General features: G+C 40.3%; 1 protein-coding gene across 1 annotated transcript in view; it reads right to left on the reverse strand.

Annotated features, from left to right (window-relative positions):
* Positions 1 to 644: 644 nt before the first annotated feature.
* frmd5.S (FERM domain containing 5 S homeolog) overlaps positions 645 to 23,527 on the reverse strand; it is a 36,285-nt gene continuing 13,402 nt past the window's right edge. Inside the window, exons 2-14 of the mRNA XM_018254548.2 lie at positions 19,795 to 19,899; positions 17,135 to 17,177; positions 16,970 to 17,048; positions 15,453 to 15,550; positions 15,076 to 15,199; positions 12,513 to 12,600; positions 12,191 to 12,279; positions 11,111 to 11,174; positions 10,155 to 10,246; positions 9,583 to 9,657; positions 8,736 to 8,804; positions 6,270 to 6,376; positions 645 to 2,107 (exon numbers count right to left, since the gene is read on the reverse strand). Of these exons, the coding sequence (XP_018110037.1) occupies positions 1,560 to 2,107; positions 6,270 to 6,376; positions 8,736 to 8,804; positions 9,583 to 9,657; positions 10,155 to 10,246; positions 11,111 to 11,174; positions 12,191 to 12,279; positions 12,513 to 12,600; positions 15,076 to 15,199; positions 15,453 to 15,550; positions 16,970 to 17,048; positions 17,135 to 17,177; positions 19,795 to 19,899 (1,581 nt within the window). The 3' untranslated portion in view covers positions 645 to 1,559. The remainder of the gene's footprint in view (positions 2,108 to 6,269; positions 6,377 to 8,735; positions 8,805 to 9,582; positions 9,658 to 10,154; positions 10,247 to 11,110; positions 11,175 to 12,190; positions 12,280 to 12,512; positions 12,601 to 15,075; positions 15,200 to 15,452; positions 15,551 to 16,969; positions 17,049 to 17,134; positions 17,178 to 19,794; positions 19,900 to 23,527) is intronic.

Genomic DNA, 23,527 nt, shown 5'->3' on the forward strand with positions numbered 1-23,527 from the left:
GACTTTCTGAATTTAACGTTAAATGTGTCTTGGTGGTTTTTTTTTCATTATGTACAAACTTTTTTTTTTTTTATGTTACTGGTCCTTTAATCAGCTGCCTTGTCTTACGTTGTATTAACATTCTGAGCCACCAGGGCAGAGAATAGAAAGGAAAAGACAAACACTTTTCAATAGCAACGCATACAGTATACAAATAACTTTAAAAAACATAGCACATTTTTAATGAATGTACATTGCAAAGTTGCTTAGAATTAGGTTTTCTTTTATTAGTTAAAAATAATTGTTTTGGGTTGACATTCTGTTTAAAGGGGTTGTTCACTTTTGAGTTAACATGATGTAGAGAGGGATATTCTGAGACAATTTCCAACTGGTTTTCATTTTTTATTATTTGTGGTTTTTGAGTTATTTAGCTTTTCATTCAGCAGCTCTCCAGTTTTCAGTATCAGCAATCTGGTTGCTATGGTCCAAACTACCGTAGCAACCATGCATTGAACAGGAGATTGGAATATGGATAGGAGAGACCCTGAATAGAAAGATGAGTAATAGCAATAAATGTGTGGCCTTACAGAGCATTTGTTATTAGATGGGGTCAGTGACCCCCATCTGGAAGCTGGAAAAAGTCAGGAGAAGGTAAATAATTCAAAAACTATAGAAAAGGGAAAAAAAGGCCAATTGAGAAGTTGCTTACAATTTGGCATTCTATCACATACTAAAAGTTTTAGTCCCCCTTTTACTGGACTAATCCCCCAGGAGAATTGGGGAAACTGTTTATTGGCTTCTGCTGCCTCAAAATGTCATCCTTGGTGTTGCTGAACCCTATAATAATGTTATGTGGGAATTTGTGGTCCTAGTTATTTACATCCCACCCATTCCAGGCGTTCCAGCGAGCCTCAGTATTTCTGACTGAATGCATTCTGTACCAATTGCCTTTCTGATCGGAACCTGCACTGTAATAACCAAAGCCTAAACAGATATTCCCTGGAGCTGAACCGGCACAAAACAAGTGAATATGTATGAAACTGCACAGCTTCAAATGAACCCAGATGGGATCCCTCATGCACATATTATACTGTTTCAGGAGTGTGGTTTCCAAACTCCTCCTTAGCTAGGGATGCATCCCATCATTGGACTGTTTATAAAGTCTCTTGCTGGCCAGCGGATTGCTAATCCAGTCAGATGGATGCAGTGTGCTACACTCAATACACCACCATGTGCATCTCAAACACCTGCATTTTATGGGTGTTCAGTTGGTTTCAAATAAATGAGGTGCCACCTGCAGTGATTTTCCTTAGCATAGTCTCCAAGGTGAATGAGCAATGCTGGTAATACCGTATGAATATCCCAATATCATGCACTGTTGGGAGGGGTTTGGAAACCACTGTATTTGGGGCATAATTTAGCCCTCGTCGCAGTTTGAATTCCTAAGTAGCCACTACACATATGAGCCCAGCACAGCATTATTATTCTTGCATCCAACCAAGAGAGGGTGAGAAAGGGAAGAGACTGGAAGACAGCACACCTCTAGATCACAGAGGGCTCGTCGCATTTTTCTTACAGCCTCAGGAGCCAACAAGTCGCATGAAAGGGTGCAGTTTGCAAGATATCCATCGGCGTAAGGGACAGAAGTACTGATAATGAAACTGCTGAAATTCCGGCGTAAGACGAATGTCCCGTAAGAACGCCAGCTCCAGCTCAGATTCTGCCAATATAACAAGCAGCAATAGCAGCGCCAACAGTAGAAATAATGTAACTGCCAGCAGTCGAAAAACACTTTGCAGGAACTTATTGGCCTGCTCTGGCTCACTTTCAATGGGGCTGGCTACCTCAGGGCCAGGTAGTGCTCGAGCAGGAACTTCTGCATCAGAGACGGGGGTTGAAGCCACATCGCTATCTTCATTCTGTGGGCTGCATGATGTACCATTCACCTGCTGCCCAACTGTCAGCTCCAGGCTAGGCTCACTCACAGGAGTGGGGAGGATGCTGCAGCTTGGGGTGTAAGCTTCATCGCTGATCACTGTCTCTTGTGAAGCATGAGGTGACAAAGCATCCAAGTGATCAGAGGAGCAAATAGGAGTAGAATGAGTACTGTCACGGAGAGACTCCAGACCTGTAGCAAGAGAAAAGCTAGAGTCAGCAACAACAAGGTGTAACGAAAGGAAACCAGAAATAGACTGCACGTTCTAGCAGCCAACCTTAAAGGAACAGTATGAACACATGAAAGTAAAAAAAGGAACAAAAATATAGTGTTGTTTTCCACTGGTAAATCTCGTGTGTTTGCTTCTTTAAACACTACTATAGTTTATATAATCAAGCTGCTGTGTATACAAATGAGGTGTAGAACCTTGCATTTCCTGCCCGATAGGCAGTACAAAGATGCCTGGTGCACACAGGTGGAGGTTCAACTACCTCCTAGCAATAGTTCAGTAGAAAAACTCAGTGGCTGTTGAAACACTTTAAGGGGCAGATTTATCAAAGGTCGAAGTGAAGGTTCGAAGTTAAAAACTTTGAATTTCAATGTAATCTTTGGGTACTTCAACCATCGAATAGTCCAACTTCGAATCGAAAACTTCAAAATTCGAAGGTCGAATTTTTTTGAAGTACTGTCACTTTAAAACTTCGACCATTCGCCACCTAAAAGCTGACGAAGTGCTGTTTTAGCCTATGGGGGACCTCCTAGAACCTGTATGGAGGCAATTGGGGGAGTTTGGGAGATCAAAGGTCGAAGTTAAAAAAACGTAGATCGAAGTACGATCGTACAATTCGAAGTATTTCGAATTCGGCCCACTTCGACCCCAAGAAAACTTTGACCTCCATTCGATTGAGTTCGAAGTTTTTTTAACTTCGACCTTTGATAAATCTGACCTTAAGTGTTCATTACGGAGTGCACTGCACTATTAGCCATGGGGGCAGCCATTCAAGCACAGGATACACAATAGATAACAGATAAGTTCTGAAGAATCCTATTGTATGATACAGCTTATCTGTTATCTGCTATGTATCCTGTGCCTTGTTTCCTTTTTCAGCTTTGAATGGCTGTCCCCATGGCTACACAGCAGCTTGTTTATATAAACTATAGTAGAGTTTCTGAAGCAAACACACCAGTTTTACCAGCTCAGCACAACAGTATACTATATTTCCTTTATTTTAAAGCACTCATTTTTTTCGTGTTACTGTTCCTTTAACCACTTGATAAAGCACAGGTTACCATTAGCATGGTTGTGCATACCGCTTCACTTACCTTCCCCTTTTCCTCCAATACAACTGTACTCGTCCTGTTATCCCAGAGGGCAGTCTATGCACAGTTAAAGGGGGTTTTAACTGCATCAGTAAGTATAGCCGAGATCCCACACACCAGGGTATTATGCCTGGCATTTGGAGGAGAATGTTCCATAGTAACTAAGAAGTTATGTGGGAATAGTATGGGAGGCTATCATTAGGCAAAGGACTGCTGACCATGGGAAGCAGCCCTAATGCCCTAAGACCAAATCCAAAAATACCATCTCAGTGGCTTGTGTTTGGGGTCAGTTAACTTTTCCATGCTAGGTGTGCGACACGCATTCATATCAGAAATATGATATTATATATTACTGACATATACTCATATGGACAAACATTAATAATATACATATATAGAACATAGAAACATCTACACACCCTTTAGATACCGGGCTGGTTTGGGCTGCACATTTAGGGGTTCACTTGATATTGCAGTCTCCCTGCTGCTCCCTGCTGTTGCTGCTGCTGATGTGCCTGCTGTTGCTGCTGCCGGGACACCCCCAGTAAGAGCTGGGAAAAGGGGGAGTGCTCCGAGAGCCCTTCCTAGAAGCCGGGGCCCCAAATTCAACACGCGGACCTTTACATCTCGGTAACAGTGATTGATCATGCGCAGGTGAACATTCACCTTGGTCCTGATGCGGATAAGACACTTTACCATGATGAGCTCCTCACAGTTTTGTCTATAATCTCCTTATGTAATGCAGTTTTGTTTTCAGTCTCTCTGTCCTGCTCTCACGTTCTTGTCGCTCTCTCTTTTTTGCCTTTACTTTACTCCTCTCTCAAAAAATCTGATCTCCCAATGGCTCTTTTCTTTTTCACATCCACAATTCTTTCTGCCGCCTCAGCCTTCCTTCACCTGCTCTGTCTATTTGCTCATCCATGTCTCTCTGCACCCTCTCTGAGTCCCCCCTCCTCTTCCACTCCTCTCTGACATACAAGGTGAAGCTTCTGACTCTCAGCAGCTATTTTGGGCATGAATATATTTATGACTGAGCTCAGGAAACCCAGGGTCCAGCTGTTGCCAACCACTCCCACTCCCATACACTAACTCCCCCATGCACTGAAATTGCCTCTACCCCTTACACCCACTCACACACACAACTTGCAACTCTCACACCAATTTAGATGCTTGTTTTTTTACCTGTGAATCATACAGTATGCAACAGCTGTCCGTTATCATACATTTATATGGACTGGCTGCTTTCCACTTACAGATTTACCTTTAACAGTCAACCCTAACTTTTATTACAGTACAGCTATGGGACCTGTTATGCAGAATGCTGGGGACCTGGGGTTTATTGGGTAAACAGATCTTTCCATAATTTGGATCATATTACTTTTAATAGCAATTACATTTAAAAATAACTTTAAAATCACAATACAGGTATGGGACCTTTTATCCAGAATGCTCGGGGCCTGGGGTTTTCCAGATAACAGATCTTTCCTTAATATGGATCTTCATACCTTAAAGGGCACCTATCACAGCCAAAATCAAACACCTATTAACAATCTGACAAGTACAACCTAAACACGTTTAATCAAACTACATATATAGTTTTTTGAAAAAAAAACTGCAGGTTTTAAAAAAATCCCTTACTTTGTCAAATGGGTTCTTTCACTGAGGGAGTCCATACTGAGACTATAACATGCAAATTTCAGGAGCATGTTCAGTTTGTAGCACTGCCTTGAGTATTTTACCCAGAATGTCTAGCTTTATTAAACTCCTCCACTAAATGTATCACAAGATTTCCCTATTTTGTCCCATGCTGGTGATGTCATTATGCAAATGAAGGGCACACACTAACTTCCAGAAGGTGGCAGCACTACTGAACAGTAGCTATCCCACTAGTTTGGATGATTTGAAAATAGCTTAGAAGGGTTGATAAGCAACCAAGGAATTTCAACGTTCCTGCGAATGTTTCTGAGATATTATCAGTTTTAGACAGTTTTATACTGCTAGACAGGATTCGGCTCAGAGAAAAAGGAAAACGTTTTTAAAAATTTGGATTATATCAGAGGTTCCCCAACCTTTTTAACCCGTGAGCCACATTCAAATGTAAAAAGAGTTGGGGAGCAACACTAGCATTAAAAAGTCCCTTGGGGTGCCAAATAAGGGCTGTGATTGGCTATTTGGTTGCCCCTATGTGGACTGACAGCCTACAGGAGGCTCTACTTGGTACTATACTTAGTTTTTATGCAATTTTAACTTGCTTTCAAGCCTGGAATTCAAAAATAAGCACCTGCTTTGATGACACTGAGAGCAACATCCAAGGGGTTGGAGAGCAACATGTTGCTCACGAGCTACTGGTTGGGGATCACTGTCTATGGGAGACAGCCATTCCATAATTCAGACCTTTCTGGATAACGGGTTTCCGGATAACAGATTCTATACCAGTAAATGCATAACCCTATATAGCCACAGCAGGTTCATTAATGTATACATACAAAAAAATACATAATATCAGAATCTCTGTAGTCCACTGGAGTCATGTTTGTGCCCTTTGTGGTACCAAAACAAAACTGCACAACTGCAAGTTGCAGTCAAGTGATACATGCAGCTTCTTTCATCTTGCTGCATGGTTGTCAGCAAACAGGCAGCAGAAAGAGAAACCAGGAACAGTAGGATCTACCACGTCGGAACAAAAAGGGATAATGCTATTCATATGTTCTATGCAATTCTTGTAGTTTTTTTTTATATTATTATGTATTTAAAAGTCTCCATGTAAAAGGCAGGGTAGCCATGTGCCTAGGGTTTGCCCTGGAAAGGGGTGACAGAAGGGGGTGGGTGGTTGCTGGTGTAAGTGGGCAGGGGAAAGGCTGGCAGGGACATGGAGCATTACTTCGCATAGCTCTGGTGGAGTAATACCAGTTTTAACACATTAGGGTGACTCTGGAAACGTATAAAACAAATATATATATGAAAAACAACTATGCACTGATAGAAGAATGTGCCACTGAGCCTGAACTCCAATTCTTTTCACCACTCCACGCACCTTCCATAATGGATATATGTACTGCTCTCCTTCGTGTGCGCGGCACACTGCTCAACCGTAGCCCGTGACTGATTGAAGGACAACTGCGGCTTGCCACCATCCCTGCCCTGTGTCATTAAAAAAAAAAAAAAAATTAGCAATACAGTAGTGTTCAGCGAACCCCCGCAGACAGCAGCCTTTGTATTCGAATTTTGTATTCTAATTCTGTATATAATTTCAGTTAGCTGTATGAAAAAAATCCTGAATTAAAGGGGCTGTTTTCCTTAAAGGAACAGTTCAGTGTAAAAATAAAAACGGGGTAAATAGATAGGCTGTGCAAAATAAAACATATTTCTAATATAGTTAGACAAAAATGTAATGTATAAATGCTGGAGTGACTGGATGTCTAACATAATAGTCAGAACACTACTTCCTGCTTTTCAGCTCTCTTGGCTTCCACTGATTGGTTACCAGGCAGTTACATCAAGTTCAACCCCTCCAAATGAAAACCCAGCATCCATACACACACCCCTCCATACTTTCACATAAATTATATATACCCATATCTATACTAACTATAGAGTTTAGTAATACAATAGTCTTTGATATTATGTCTGTCCATCAGTGGCTTGAGGGGGGGGCCACATGGGTCATAACTGTGGTTTTTGAATCTGAGCTGAATGCTGAGGATTAATTGCAAACTCACTGAACAATTATGTCCCATGTGGCCCCCCTTAAAGTCACTGACTAACTCAAAGTTAGAGAGCTGAAAAGCAGGAAGTAGTGTTCTGGCTGTTATGTTACACATCCAGTCACTCCAGCCTTTATACATTACATTTTTGCCTAACTAACTATATTAGAAACATTTTTTATTTTGCACAGCCTATCTATTTACCCAGTTTTTATTTTTATACCGAACAATTCCGAGGCACCCAAAAACAGTTGCATAGCGAAAGAAAATATATATTTCTAAGAAACTTCCCAGCATACATTCATTAACATATTACATATGGGATCCGTTATCCGGAAACCCGTTATCCAGAAAGCCCCGAATTACGGAATGGCCATCTCCCATAGACTCCATGTTATCCAAATAATCAAAAATTTAAAAAATTTTTATTAATCCTTATTGGAGGCACAACCAGCCTATTGGGTTTATATCATGTTTACATTATTTTCTAGTAGACATAAGTATGAAGATCCAAATTTCTGAAAGATCTGTAATCCAGAAAACCCCAGGTCCCAAGCATTCTGGATAACAGGTCCTATACCTGTATTGTGATTTTAAAGTTATTTTTAAATGTAATTGCTATTAAAAGCAATATGTCTGTTTATATTATACGGCCCTCTTGGCTCTGACCCCTGAAACAATGTTGCAAGCCAGCTGATCTGGAGGAGAACTGGCTCCTGCTATATTGTTTTAAAAGTCAAACCCACACAGAAAGGGATGAGCAAGCATTGCTTTCGGGAGCAATGACATTTACAATATTTTTAAGAAAAAGAAACCCCACCAAATAGTTAATACTGTATCTATACCAAGTAAACTCAAACCTTAAATTGCAGGACCGAGATAATTAATGATAATAATAATTAATAAGAAGGTGCTGTCTAATAACTTAAGTAAAGTTCCTCATCTGACCTAGTCAGACCTCTACCTATAGTTTAGGTTAAATAAGGATCAAATACATATATATACACACAGGGATACCAATCAGTGTTTCTTTCTTTATTTACAAATAACATTCACACCACTGAACATTTTTAATTAATGTAAATTGCTTAGAACTGTGCTGTCTTTCACTGTGCAAAATACAGCTTTGGGGTTGGAGGACCATTTCAAAATTAACTTTTAGTATAACGAAGGAAAAAAAATTAGAAAACCAAAACTGATTCCGAATTGCCTCAGAATATATTCTTTCTGAATTGTGCTCAGCTACTTAAAATTTGTAGGTATGGTATCTGTGATGGGCAAAAATTAGTATTTTATAAAATACATGGTCCTAAATGTGAAAAAATAAGGTTTCTAATGTTTCCCCTAACCAGAAAAATATCCGACCATCCCTCTTTCTTTCTCCTGACAACATTGCCGACTACTTGATGGTCAGAATGGTTGGAAACTGACCAGCAGTTGTCGCTGTTGTAACAAAATTCATTGATATTAACAGCACATGTATTCCTTAATATCTTAGAACAGTACTCTCGTCAATTAAATTCACTTTTTATAAAGGTTTACTTTTTCTTTAATATATGTAGCATTTGTGGCTGCGCCTGATTTCATATTGGGATTTCTCTCTATAGAGAATTATCAGTTTATGCATTTAAAAAAGCCTGCATAGCCTTTGGAATATAAACAGGCAAAGCGTTTGAGGTGATCGTTGGCCACTGGTTTTGTAAGAGGAGCTTGTTGCTAAATAGAAGCTTCTAGATATATTTATATACAATCATGACTGTGTTTGATAGAGTTGCTAACTTCCTTAGCGACTCTACCTGTGGATTTCAGGTGGATCTCTCTTGATCTTGGCACTTGATTCCATAACTTCCTTAGCAACTTTACCACTGGAAAGAGAAGAAGAAAATCATAACCGAAGATGCAGTGTGAAAATGGCATATTTACATTCAATTCTAAGTGGTTTCTGAGATATTAGCAGCCTAGGAGGATAGAGGAGTTAGAGGGAAAAGAGGTTTAACAAGAGTAGCAGAGTAGCAAATGAAGACAAGCTGGGACCAAAGGACATGATCAGGAGAAAGGGTAGACATTACAGGTGGTATGTGAGATTGCTAATAAAGGAAGGGAGTTTAGCTGAATGGAAGGTCCCACTTATAATTAGAATTCTTAAAGCCTTCTGAGACAGAGGAATGGGGTCTGTAGTAAGGGCAATATTGTGGCAGCATGGGCTAAGTAAGCTGCACATTTCTGCAGAAAGCCTGAGGTGCAACTTAGTTGTGACAGGTAAGCCTCTAACTTCATGCTCTACCCTTGCTGCAGGGGCTTAGTGTCTGGCTGTCGTAGCCAACACTGTCTGTATTATTAACCTACCGATTGGTTTAGGAGGCCACTTTAGTCTATTTGTGGGTCACAAATACGTTACAGTTTCATCATAAGGTTCAGTATAGAAAGAAACTGAAGGAAAGCAAAGGTTGAGCTAGGTTAGCAGGTGCGGATGACAATGGGGTGATGAGAAAACATGATAAGTTACAAAGTGATGTGTTCTGAAGAATGTAATGAAGAGAACATAACAGAAAGAATAATGTCTGCAATGCTGGATGAGTGCATTAGGCACAGAATGAACTAGTGTAAGAAGCTAGTTAGTTCTATTCCTTGATCTATACTTACCTATATCGAAATCGGCTGCCTTTAAAGAATAAGTTACTGCTGGAAACTGTGCGAACTTGGTTGGAGTTTTCTAGTCTAAAAAAATTGATAAATTGGAGAACAGCATACAGAAAAGAGCGTAGCTGATAGAAAACTGGGAGGGTGATAATACTATGGTGGAAAATGCCGAGGCACATAAAATATATTGGGTTAGTCAAGTAGGAACAGTGAAGGGGATATGATAGGAAATAGGAGGGCAGGCCAAAAAAGAAAAAAGGTGAAGGTCAGCTAAGTGAAAACTGGAGGACAAACCATGGAAAGATGGAAGAGGAATCAAGAAAACAACCCAAGATAAAATGGAGGTCAGCATTCTTGAGGTCATGATAATTCAAGGAAAGAGGGAGGACAGCCAATGAAATGATAATACACAACCCATGGATGGATAGCCCAGGTAAATACAAAGAAAAGCTCAGGGACAGTTGCAAGGGTAAGTATATTTGATAAGACATCTAAATGTGAATAACAGGGGCATAAAACAATGTCTTCAGTTATGTGTAGAGGTGTATAAGCATTTGAAATATAGGAACACTGACTTGTAGAATGACTGATTTTCCACCCCACATTTCCACAGGTGTTTGCATGCCTCTGGATTTGGAGCCACATATGTGAGCAACAAGCGCTTTTCCTGTCGTCGTAAACAAAAGTACATGAAAGATATGCACCCTGTACTCCTATATACCTCATTAGTTACACTGCTATATAGTCTATTTTGTACCTCAGACACTTAAGGTGGCCATACACGGGCAGATAAAGCTGCCGATATCGTTCCTTTAGACCAGTTCGGAAATTTATCTGCCCCTGTATGGGGGCTTCCGACGGGTTTTCCCGATAGATATCTGGCCACTATATCATCGAGAAGGTTTAATTTTTCCAGCCCATTGCTCCTCGTTGTAATCCTGTAATCGTTCGGCCCTAGGGCCAAATGTTCGGATTACCCCGATATAGCCCTGCCGTTCGTGGGCATATCGGTGAAAGATGAGCTTGTTTGGCGATGTCAGCTTAACTGTGCTCCCTAGAGCAGGGGTCCCCAATCTTTTTTGGACCGGGGACCGGTGGCAAAAATTATTTTTTTTGCAAGGACCGGGGGTGGGGTCGGCAGCAAATTTGGACGTGCCGGCGTCCAATTCAGCGCGCCTCCTATTTGAGCACTGGGCTCGGCGGCCCAGTGCGGGAGTGTCCGCGGCCCGGCGGTTGGGGACCCCTGCCCTAGAGCTTCATTCCCTACTGGTTATCCAGGTGTGCACCAGGCTCTCCTGCTCTTATATTGCTTATTTCCCACAATGGCCCTGAGTTTCTTCTCCCCCCAATAGCTCAGTGTTTGCCATTGTGCACCCTCAGTCTGGGCATCTGCTCCTGTCTATTTGTTTCTGCTTTTTATTATCTTATTATATTAAGTTCTGTCGGCTTTTTCTCTGCCAATCATCATTTCTGTACCTCACTGTTCACATATAATTGATCACTTGTACATAAAGTATACACATTATTTTACCTCCTTCTCTCTGACATAAACATGAAAAGTTTTCCCTTCGAATTTCATTTTTGCGGCATCACTCCTGTAATGGAAAAAGAAAATCAAAGTGGCTTTCAAGTGAGAAACACTGATAAGAAAAAGAGAGGCAAGGAAGAACGTGTGAATATAAAGAGAATACCCCATGCAGCAAATCATGCAGTAGATTGTTCATATGCAGTACATATCTGTGCTTCTATGTACCTGCACCTGAATGACATTTCATTCATTTTCCTCCTGATTTTAGCGTGATTGCTTGCAATTATGAATGCCAGCTTTAGCTATATTGATGTACAACGACCCCCTAAAGAGAAGATGTCGGTCAGACTCCAAACAGGATGGACCTGTGACTTTCTGCACTTAATTGCTCTAGTTGGAAGGAATTGATCAGTGGTGTAACTATAGAGGAAGCCGGTACCACTGGGTCCGCTTCCTCTATATTTGGAAACTATTCCCCACTCCCCAGTCACTCTCCTATCTGTGAGCTGGGAGGGAGTATGTAGGTGGTCTGAACAGACCTATGATTAAGGGCGGAAGTGCCTGAAATGCATTAGGCTTACTATGCTTTCTTTTAACTACAAAAAAATGAGATACAAGATTTTTAAAAGGAATCCGGTGCTGCAATGTTCCATTCCTTCTACTCTTCATTTGTGGGCAGAAGGTGGACTAAGTAGGTGGACACATTGCTCCTGCTGCCATGATGGTGGGCAAGATGACCTCGGATGACCCATTGGCCTCCATAACCTCTGCCTGTTAGTCTGGGGCAGAATTAGTTTATTTAATAAAAAACAAGGCAGGTTGGGAGAGGAGCAATGGGGATGTAATAAGTTGAAAACATATGTAGCTCAGTAGAGGGCCATCAGCATGCAAAAGTAAATAGTGCTCTTTTGCATCTTTTCCCTCAATATATATATTTTCTAGTTTGGTAATATTCTTTAATAGGCCAATATTCATACTGGGGTATAGATTTCCTTTAATTAAATAACAGAAAACAGCTGATGGGGAAAGATAAGGCAAAAGAAGGTAATACGTGACCAGAAACCAGAAATTAAAAGTACTCACCATTTTATAAAATGGACTCTTTTATTTCCCTGCAACACTATAAATCCAAATGGAGTAAATGCAAGAAATGCTGAATTCCCCGAGACATCCTGAAAGGTAGAATGGGGATCACAAAATAATTATGGAGACTAGGCAACACAAGTATGAAAAAGATGCAAGGGGAGGTTGGCATTGGAAGAAACCCCCATGCAGCATGATAAACAGAGAGCAATGCAGGACAAGTAAAGAGAGAGAGGAGGCCTACGTCATAAAACCTTCAACTTAGATGAAGGGGGAAAAGTAAACAAGACATGGTTCTCAAGCTGTTCCTTGAATGAGATACCTTACATGGATGGGGATCAACTCCGTATGTCTCCAGTGTCTGAGCTTTCCTCAGAAAACACAGCTCAGATGCTGCAGGGGTCAGCCCACTAATAAAAGAAATGTGCAGTGAGTACAGTCAAAGAGAGCATGGCCAGCACACGGAAAAAGGGAGACAAGTTGAGTTACACAAACACTGAAATGGTAACACACAAAAAGACACGTAATCTATACTAAGAGGTGGTCAGAACAGACAAAAAAGCATTCTGGGAAAAGACAGCATTAATAGGGTTGCCACCTTTCCGTGGCCCTCGACCCAGGCAGGGACGTTGAAGTTGTGGACGGGGAGCGAGCGATGTCACAGGGGCTGGGCTATGATGCAGCGATCAACCATTGGTTGGTCGCCATGCCAATCAAGGGAGATCCTGCCTAGTTTTCCTTATTTGGAAAACCGGCAGATTGTCTTGACCCGAGCAGCACTTCTGAAAACCGGGCTATTCGGGTCAAACCCGGACAGGTGGCAACCCTAAGTATTAATGGCTTGTAACTAGTGAGAAAACAAAGGGGGTCATTTATTAAGAAGTTGCAGTGCAACCATAGGACTCATTTTCAAATACAAGAGCAATTGCCAAATGGCACGCTTTAGCAATAGTGCTGCACCGATAGAGAAGCCCTGGTGTTTTGCCCAAGAACTTTTTTTCTTTTTACTCTCTACCACACTGGATCATTAAGCATTCAGTAAACCAGTAGCGACTATTACTTAACCTGCACCCTTAACACTTAATAAATGAGCCCCTGCGTGTGTGTGATACAGACTAGCATAGGAAGATTTACATTAAAAGCAAACACAGAATAATCAAATGAACTGAAATCACATATCTTTATGTACATTTCTTATTGCTCAATTTAGTACACTAGTCTCCTTTGGTTAAAGGTTCGAAGTGATGTGTAAGGTAGATTTGCTTGGCGTTTTGGACCGTATTTATCTGATATGTGGTGTTTGTGTGCTTGGGTTTAAAATATTAAAGGATGTTTTATGAATGTTTTCAAAATAATTCTGAGGATAGGCTTTGTGGGGTTTATTGCTTGTTGTTATGGTGAGTATTACACTAAGCCTTGGGCCCCAGTCTTCGGGAAAATGTATGCAATCCATCAGTGTCTTACTTGACAACCTCCAGCTGCTGTTGAAAAACTTCCCTAAGTAGAATTCTGAAATGCTTAGTAGAATTGTGATGCTAAAGGACCAGGGAAAATAGCCTTTCAACCCTACCCTAAAGCTGTCTCTGCCCAAAAACAGCTTTGTGTTACTTGCCTAAGTGCACTATATGGTCAAACATATCCAGACACACTTTCTAAAATCACATGTACTTAAAATTTTGAAGATACACGCCTAATTTTTGGGTTTGGTGGAGGGTAGAAGAACATTAATTGCACAATGCTGTAAAAGTTTGGTGGAGAGGGGAATAACGGTCTAGAGCTATTTTTCATTGTTTGGGCAAACCTTAACCAACCTCACTAATGTTCATGAACAGAAGCTAATGCCTCCAATAATGATAAGTGAAAATTTTTTCCAGGCGTTGATTTGAGGTGATATTCCATTAAACAGGGGAGATTTGCTCATCAATATCCACTAACAGTGTTCCAACATGTAATGGAAAGCTTTTCCAAAAGAGCAGAGGCTGTTGTAGCAGCAAAGGGAGGGACAATTTCACACCCTTGGTTTGGAAATAAATGTTGTACAGACAGGTGTCAGGATACTTTTGGTAATATAAGAGTTATTTTTGCAATGGGACAAACACAAAGGCTAATGGTTGCACAATTATAACCATTGAATGGATCACCTGTGCCTTTATCATTGGCAAGCTGCACCCTGAGCAGAGTAAGGTGTAGAGGGCAGTTCACCCAGGTGAAAGAGAGCCCTATACTGTACATAATGCCTATGATAAGTACAGTGCTCCCAAGCACTTGCTTCAGAGATCCTCCAAGGTCTACATGTTGGAGGATCAAAGCTAGAATAAAGCCATTCAACAAAGGGTGGGCAGGTGCATTAAGTATCTTCAGGAGAGAATTTCTGATTTTTGGCTTCAGGCTTGGTTCGTAGTACGGTTACAAAACTGACCATTGTCTTACTATACAGTCATATTCAGAATTGTAAATATGATCTCAACCCACATGGTTCTTAGGCTAAGCTCCCACAGTTTAGGAACCACTGCTCTAGAGGAAGGTCCACTGCCCCTGCATAACGGGCCTTTCCTTAAACACCCAAGTAAACAACCACCACCACCTTCTCAGAAACAAATAATAAATCAAAATGAACCTATATTGTAGGAGAGGCATACTAAGCATTGTATATAAAAAAGGAGGAAGGGAGGAATTGTGTATATGTTATTGAATTTGTTGTGTGTTTTTGTGTGTATATACATATTCACAGAATATCAGTTCTACTGCAAGATTTAAGAGGCCACCCATCTTGAGTTACCCACCACTCTTAGACTCCCTCTAATTAGGTGAACCTACTGAAGCTCAGTACTTCCCTAATACAGTAACCCTTCTCACACTACCCCGAGTCCCTACCCTCTATCCACCTCAGTTCATTCCGGTGAATCTCCGCGATCCGGCGCTCCAGCTTCTCTGAGTGTTTAGGGAGGAATTGGAACTTGGAGCTGTACCCTTCTGGGTGTTTCCCAGGGTCATAATCCCCAATCTCAGCTGTGGGAAAGACGGATGTTGAGGGGCAATACAGGAACAGTATGGGTAGGTGGTGGTGAGGGGCAGGCAGGGCACCGTGAATAAATGGAGATGGGTGGTGAGGGAAACAAAAGGGCCATGAGGGGAAGAGCAGGACCATGAGGGGTAGGAAAGAGACAGTGAAAATCAGGAAACACAAAATAGTTTGGGGACCAATAGAAAGTTAAGAGCTGTAAGGTGTACTGGAAAAATGGAGTGAACAATGTATACGTACCCTGTAGTATATAGGCGGCAAGCAAGGCAGCATCAGAGGTTTTACACAATAATCGCCCATGGTACAGATCCCTCTTCACTTGCAGAAAAACCATGTACCTTGACAATACACAGAAAAGCCACTTTTCATCATTTTTTATTATATGCAACATTGGCATCTTAGAACACTATACAGAAAGCACTTGCACTTATCCTTAGTGGAATATAAAGTGACCTCTTGCAATGAAGCCCTGTACTTAACTCCTGTCTTGAAGAACTAGTGATATGATGCACCCCGCCAATTAAACATAGAGTCACAAATCTTTATGACTGCAAACATGGGGGAAGCAGTGTGTTTTGTCGGCAGAAAACACCTGCTCCTGCTTATTTACACTTTGCACCGTGACCAGCCTTTCATACATGAGCCCAATGATTCGACGATAAGATATTAAGTTATTAAAAATACAACAATAAAGTGTAGCCTCAGAAAGAATCTGCTTTTTGATTGTGGTTCTGTCCCTACTCAGCACTGTCAGGCCAAACAAAGATGTGAGTAACGCTGGGCAACGGTTTGCTTAGGGGAGTTTTGAATGAAAAAAAAATCCTGATCATAAATTAAGCCCAAGAAGTGGCTGTACTGAATTTTTGTTTGTAGTGGCTTTAAAGGGGAAGTTCACCTTTAAGTTAACTTTTCGTTCGTTATAGAACTGTCTAATTCTAAGCAACTTTTCAATTGATATTCATTACTTGTTTAAAATAGTTGTTGAATTATTTGCCTTCTTCTTCTGACTCTTCCAGCTTTCAAATGGGGATCACTGACCCCATCTAAAAAAACAAATGTGTTGTAAGGCTCCATATGTATTGTAATTGCTACTTTATTACCGTACTCGTCTTTCTATTCAGGCCTTTCCTATGCATATTCCAGTCTCTTATTTAAATCAGTGTATAGTTGCTAGAATAATTTGGACCCTAGCAACCAGATCACTGACACAACAAACTAGAGAGCTGCTGAATAAAAAGCTAAATAACTCAAAAAACACAAATAATAAAAAAATGAAACCCAATCGCAGAATATCACTCTCTACATCATAGTAAAAATTAACTCAAAGGTGAACAACCCCATGCAGGAATTAATATCTTGAGATGTAAGCATGTGAGTCTAAGTTAAGGCTCCATGGGGGTTATTTATCAAAGGTCGAAGTTTAGAGTAATCTGAATTTTTTTAAACTAGAATAAATTCGATTTTTTTTCACAATTCGAAGGGTATATTTATGAAACAATTCAAATGTCTATAATTCGATCAAATAGTCCCAACCCGAAAACTCGAATTGAATTTGAATCGTTTTCGTCTAATTTCTTTTGACGCGCAACATTTTTTGTTGTTGTAACATTTCTCTTTCTTTAGGAATGTTGTACGGGAGTAATACTGGCTCATATCATTACTATTTAATGGTATCACAGGCAGTGGCAGCTGTTCTTTGTACGGTGTATGTTTTATGGCATTAAGTGACAATTGGTTTTTAAACCCATAGGACTTACCGAGTGATTTCTTCTTTTAGAGCTGCTGGATCTGGGGGATAAAACTTTACCCTGAAGCACAGTACATATGGGGGCCGAGCTAGAAGTGGACAGTAGATAATCACAGAAAGATCAGATATCTATCCACAGACACATACACTAAAGGTAAAATAGTTACAGAAGTACCTCTCATTTGCTTAACGATTCCTTTTGTAAATTCCAGCCAGTGCTGCAAAGAAGAGAGTATATGTTTAATATACATTCTAGTCACATAATTAAAATCACTGCCATCAAGTAATTCATCTTGTGATACTGACAGTGACACAGCCAATGCAATCTATCCCTTATATAACCTTACCTCTGAGTTGTGTAGTAAAACACAAACTTGATTTGAGTAATGTCTCGAGTAAACATCTCCAAAATTGGTCACTGGACCTCAGGAATTCTGCAGGTTTTAGGAATTCGAATTTGAATTATAAAAAGCCAGAGTATGATAAAGCTCGAAAATCGAATTTCAATTTTTTTAAAAAAACTCAAATTGAGTTTGGATAATTCTCTAGTCGAATTTGACAGTTTTGACCATAAAAAAAGTTCCATTTGACCCTTGATAAATCTGCCCCTTAGAGTATGCGAATAAGTGGGTTAATAAATCATAGAATTACAACAGTGTATAATTACAAAAACATATAATTGAATACATACCAAACACAGTGTCCCAAAACTCAGGCTTGCAAGGCAGATAAGTTGGTGTGTGGGAGAATACACCAACATTTCAGACACTAAGGGGGTTATTTACTGAAATCCGAATGTTTCTGATTAATAAAAAAATCTGATCAAACTAGATTTACCCTTGTTATCAAAAAACATGAAAAAATTGGATCAACAAAAACCGTGACTTTTTTCGGATTTCACACCTGAAAAGTCTGAATTGTTCAGATTATGGTACGAAACCCAACACAGACAATAATATCCTCAAATTGCAAATAGGACCTCTGCTATTGACTTCTACAGGACATCGACAGGTTGAATATGGAGAATTTTTTCATTCTGACTTTTGCATCCTTGGGATATAATAAATCTCGGAAAAAAAAAACATTTGGACTTTAATAAATAACTCTCTAAGTCCTTTCTCAAAGGGATTCACAGTATTGTGCCCTAGAACCCAATATTTTGCACACGGTGCTACCCAATCTCCTGGGAAGAATAAACAGGTTCCTAGGGATGATGTTGGCAATGACAGTGATGTTGATGATGTCGGTATCCATTAAGGTCCCTATAGTTCATTTAATCTTATGCAATTAATGAACTTGGCAAGGCCACAGCTGACAAATGAGTCATTGTCTCCGGCATCACATTCTGATGTCTGACTGTGATCCATCTCCTCATCATGTGACTCTCATATAGGCTCTTTCTCTTCACTATAAAATCTGTTTAAGACTAGGGAGCTCCTTGCAGCTGTGACATGAATTCAGAGAATGTATGTAAATGTAGTTAACTGTATCTATTTAGGTTTTAAACTATTCATAAAGACACAGGAAATATTCTTGTTGTAAGGGATCTGTATTTCTATCAGTCAATCACACTTTTAAGATAGCTGCAGAACCTCCCACACCCACAAGTTACACTCTTTTAAGTATATAGCATTATCGTGTTATAGTGACACCTAGTGTACACCACATTATATTACATTCTGCTCCTCTTTTTGTGACATGCTGCTTATCCTTGTGGTGCATTATAAATAAATATGGCATTTGTTTTAATGATTAGCAAGTGATTCTGTATATGGTATGTTTTTCCAGTGGAATTCTTCTGTATAAGGCACTCGCCTTCCTAAGAGATTCCTCATTGCACATCTCTTTATGTTGTTTTTAGGTTGACCTCACAGTTTTGAAAGTGCAAAACTCTGACATGATTTTACTGAAAATCTGCATTTTTTTTTTACTGAAACCACTCTTAGAATAAGTGTACCAGGCCTTAGTAAGTGTCAGAGAACAGGTTGTTTTGGTGACTCATTGTTAGGGATGCACCGAATCCACTATTTTGGATTCGGCCAAATGCCCGAATCTGCATATGCAAATTAGGGGCGGGGAAGGAAAAAGTGGAAAAAATTTGGTTTACTTCCTTGTTTTGTAACAAAAAGTCATGTAAAATCCAGCTCTCCCCACAATTTGCATATGCAAATTAGGATTTGGATTCAGTTTGGCCAGGCACACGGATTCAGCCGAATCCTGCTGAAAAAGGCCGAATCTTGGCCGAATCCTGACTGAATCCTGAATTCGTTGCATCCCCACTAATTATAGCATTGTCTGGTGAATGTAAAGCAACAGACAGGGCAAGATAAGAGGTTAGGTTGAGAAAAGAAGACGATTTAGAGGACAGAAGAGATAGGGTTAAACAAAGAAAGAAGGAAAAGGTAAGTGGGACAAATAAAGAGAGACGCAAATGAGAAAGGGGAAGGGGTGGAGGGAAGAATAGCAGAGGATTTCTGTAAAGGGAAGAGAGAAGGAAAACAGAAATGAAATGTCAAACATGACTCATGACACATAAAAAAGAGAAGACTAGTACAGAAGCAAAAAAGAGAAATAAAGATATGACAAAAGAAGAGGTTAGAGGAAAGGGATGCAGAATAATTTAGTTGATACTCTAATGATACTCTAACTGCCAGCACAAAGATTGAAGGCACTCAATAAGTTATATTAACTGCCATTAGGCTATACTTGGGATGTTATATCTCTTCATGCGTATATCACACACCATATTGCAATGAATAGGAAAAAGAGGCAAATATTTAGCAATGCTCTGCCATACCACAGCAGCAGCCCAATCAAAAAACAGAACAAACTCACCCGTTGCTTCTCTGGATCCACGTAGCGAATTCCGAAGTAATCTTTCTCCAGCAAATTCAGATGGTGGCACAGGAAATCAAACAGTTGCTGACCTTTAGCATCTTTCTAGAAGAAAGTAGTTCAGCATGAACACCCTGCGTTTTCCACCAGTCATGGCCCTCCTTGAGCTGTCATACAGTATTATGTTCCTGACATTTCATACCACCCCAGCTTCATTTAGTGACAGAACAATTAGCATACTGCATGAAATTCATTTGCATTATCTTATCCTATAGTGAAAGGGAATTGTTGATGGTCCCAGGCTTGGGTGAATGGATTTGTCATCTAAAATGCAACATTTCTTTGCACCAGGTTACAGTCCAGGGCTTCTGGTTGCACTGCTTCAGCTTAACTGCCTAATCTCACACTCATTGACAACTGTCACTCTTACATAAAAACAATATAACAATGTATGTATTGGGGAGAGACATACGCACCCATAAAGCTTAATGTGACATTGCTCTTTTGAGCACTTTTGCAATTTAATTCTTTTTTTCAGATTTCATTATATTAGCAGTTTTTCACTACTAATATCATGAATGTGTAAGCATCCTCTGCTTGTGTGGACAGGGGCAAAACAGAATGGCAAGATCTTCTCTGCACTTTAAGAATTTACAATCATTTTTCGTTCGAGTTTTCACCATATTGGTAGTTTTTACACTGCTAATATAATGAATTTGTACGAACAGCTCCAATGTAGGGTTGCCACCTATCTGGATTTCACAGCCCAGTATTTGGAAGGGCTGTCCGAGTGAAAACTTCATTGAAAATAATGACATTCTGATCAGCCTATCGCTGATTGTCATGTCATCAGCCACACCTCCCCCAACAGTCACGCCCCCGCCACCACCACCCTTCCTCAGATCTCACAGGTCCCGCCCCTGCCTTCGACATCATCCACACTGCCCGTTTCCAGCCCCAGAAAAGGTGGCAACCCTAGTCCAATGCCTGAAATGAACAACGTGTGGTACTGTGAAAAAACTTTAATATTGTCAAAACTAGGGGGAAAAAACTATGTATATTGAAAAAGCAATCAGAAGAAAACTCTCTGCAATTTTACATTCATTTTGAGTTTACATTTCCTTTAATTTGCTGATGCAGGAAGTGTGCTCTGATTTAGAGTCCTGCAGCGGGTCAACCGCAAAAAAAAGCGGGCACCCTGCGGAATGAGGGGAGGATTTTCTGGTGTGGGTATACCCGCTAGTCTGGTCTGCGGGTCTCATCTAAATATCTTATCTTATGTAATATTGTCTATATTTTACTTCTTTTAAAGTTTTACGAAACTTGTTTCTGTCCCTGCCCATTTTTGATGATTTCACTTTCGCTTTGCAGCACCACCACTTCCTGTTTCATAGTGGTCGGCGGGTCGGGTTGCAGAAAAGGCCGGGTCAGGTAGTGGATCAAAGTGGCTAAATATGCGGGTTGCGGTTCGGGGTCTCAGAAATTGGTTCCACACAGGACTCTACTCTGATGTTTTCCTGCTAATTTCTAGGTCTCAGTGTTACAGGGGCAGCTAAATCCAGCATAACCAGTATTACATTACAAGCTGCTACTGATAAACACCCACGTGCAAGGGAAAATATACCAAAACACAGCACTGAAAGCACAAACAAGCCAATAGGATATGTAAAAATCAGCTTTCTAAAATGTAACCATGTCCTGAATAGCAAAATGCAGGAAAAAGTCCTTCTGTATGTAAACGTCTAATCTAACACCGAAAAAAAAAAAATGATTTTCGCTTTCAGCCCTGCTTTTCTCCGGTGTGTTTGCAGCCCATATTCTCCTGCGAGTGTTTCTCCAGACTGACCACAAGGTGGCAAAAGAAAACATTGGTGGTAATTTGAGATCTTTGTTGAAGAAGCTTTGCTATCTCTCTATTTCAGCAGATCACTTTATTACGCCTAATGAAACCGCACACTTAAAGCCAAAAAAGCAATCGAAGTGTATGCATAAGTCATAGTTAACCACAAATGTTGTCTCATATATCAAACGCACTGTAGCAGAGCAGTCAGTGCTCTGGGGACTCACATTCCAAATGAACAAGCCACTGTATAACAGGCTGTTGTCCTGACTGCTGAAAAACAAGACATAATCACTTCCTACTGTATCTAAGCACTAACGATTTTATAACTTCCCAATTAATTAAAATACATGGCGAAAAGAAAAAACATTAAAAAAAAAAATCTAAGTCGAAGTTGGTATATTTTTGACAACTCCAACTCCAGATACCCAAAATTGCTTCCAACTCCATGACTCTGACTCCACAGGTCTTCTACAGGCCCTTGCAATTATGCTCCTAGAAAATGTTCATTAATAGATCTTTACAGATGGTATAAGTGCAGCTCTTATTGTAAGAATAAGGGAGTCATCTTATTTACTTGTAGGCACCCATAGTGCTAGGAAATCCCTTAATTAATATGTCCCTCTATTCCTGTGTCCCCGTACTTGGGTGGGTTAGAATTCCCACTGGCCCAAGGAGCTTCCTCACACTGAAGTAAGATACTTTCTAAATACAATCAATTAAATATTCTGCATTGCTTCTGAAATAATCAAGTTTATCTTCACTATTCCTCACTCAGCATCTGTTTCTCTTCATTCTGTCTTCATGCAGCAGTTGGGTGTCAGATGAATAATCCAATATATGTTATGGGGGGGGCTTCCTTTCCTGGCAGGTGTATTAGAGTTCACTCAAATAACTGATTCCAGTACAAACAATATCTAACAAAATAACTGCCTTTTGCACAAATTCTGCATGTAGAGGGACATGATTTCTGGTGATTTTAATAGAGTGAACTCTAATACATCTTCTAAGGCTTAGAAGATGTATTAGAGCTCACTCTATTAAAATCACCAGATATCATGTCCCTCTACATGCAGAATTTGTGCAAAAGGTAGTTATTTTGTTTAATTGATTGTATTTAGAAAGTTTCTTATTTCTGTATGGTGAAGCTTATATTAAATTTTCAATTTTGCGATAGTTCCCCTTTAACCCTATGGAATTAGCAAATAAACATTTTGCTCATGTTTTAGGGTAGAACTACACAAACGTTTTCGGCGTGATCCGACACGATGCGACAAAACGCCGGCGTCAAATCGGATGCAACGGAAATAAGTTAAGTGAATGTATTGTCGGATGGTGTTGCAGCGTTGATCTGACGCAACACGACTGTTGATTGCAGATGCTGCGTCTGCATCCGACAGTCATGTTGCATCAGATCAACGCTGCAACTTTATCCGACATTTCTAACTCTTACCTTATTTCCGTTGCATCCGATTTGACGCCGGCGTTTTGTCGCAGCGCATCGGACCATGCCGAAAACGTTCATGTAGTTCTACCCTAAGAAGCTCCAGCACCCAACCTAAATTGTGCAACTGAGAGATATAGTCAAACAACACCTCTCTCTCCCTCCTCCATCATTATGAGGGCCCATCTGGGAAAAGCAATCCAATATAACCAATGTTCTCCTAAATTAGAAATTGTATTCTGGGCCACGATAGGGTTACAAACTGTTGCAAACACGGCCGATTCACTAAATTCGAGTGAAGGATTAAAAAACGTCGAATTTCAAAGTGTTTTTTGGGCTACTTCGACCATCGAATGGGCTAGTACGACTACGACTTCGAATCGAAGGATTTGAAGTAAAAATCGTTCAACTATTCGACCATTCGATAGTCGAAGTACTGTCTCTTTAAA

Source organism: Xenopus laevis, chromosome 3S (assembly GCF_017654675.1).
Source record: "Xenopus laevis strain J_2021 chromosome 3S, Xenopus_laevis_v10.1, whole genome shotgun sequence".
Lineage (NCBI taxonomy): Eukaryota > Metazoa > Chordata > Amphibia > Anura > Pipidae > Xenopus > Xenopus laevis.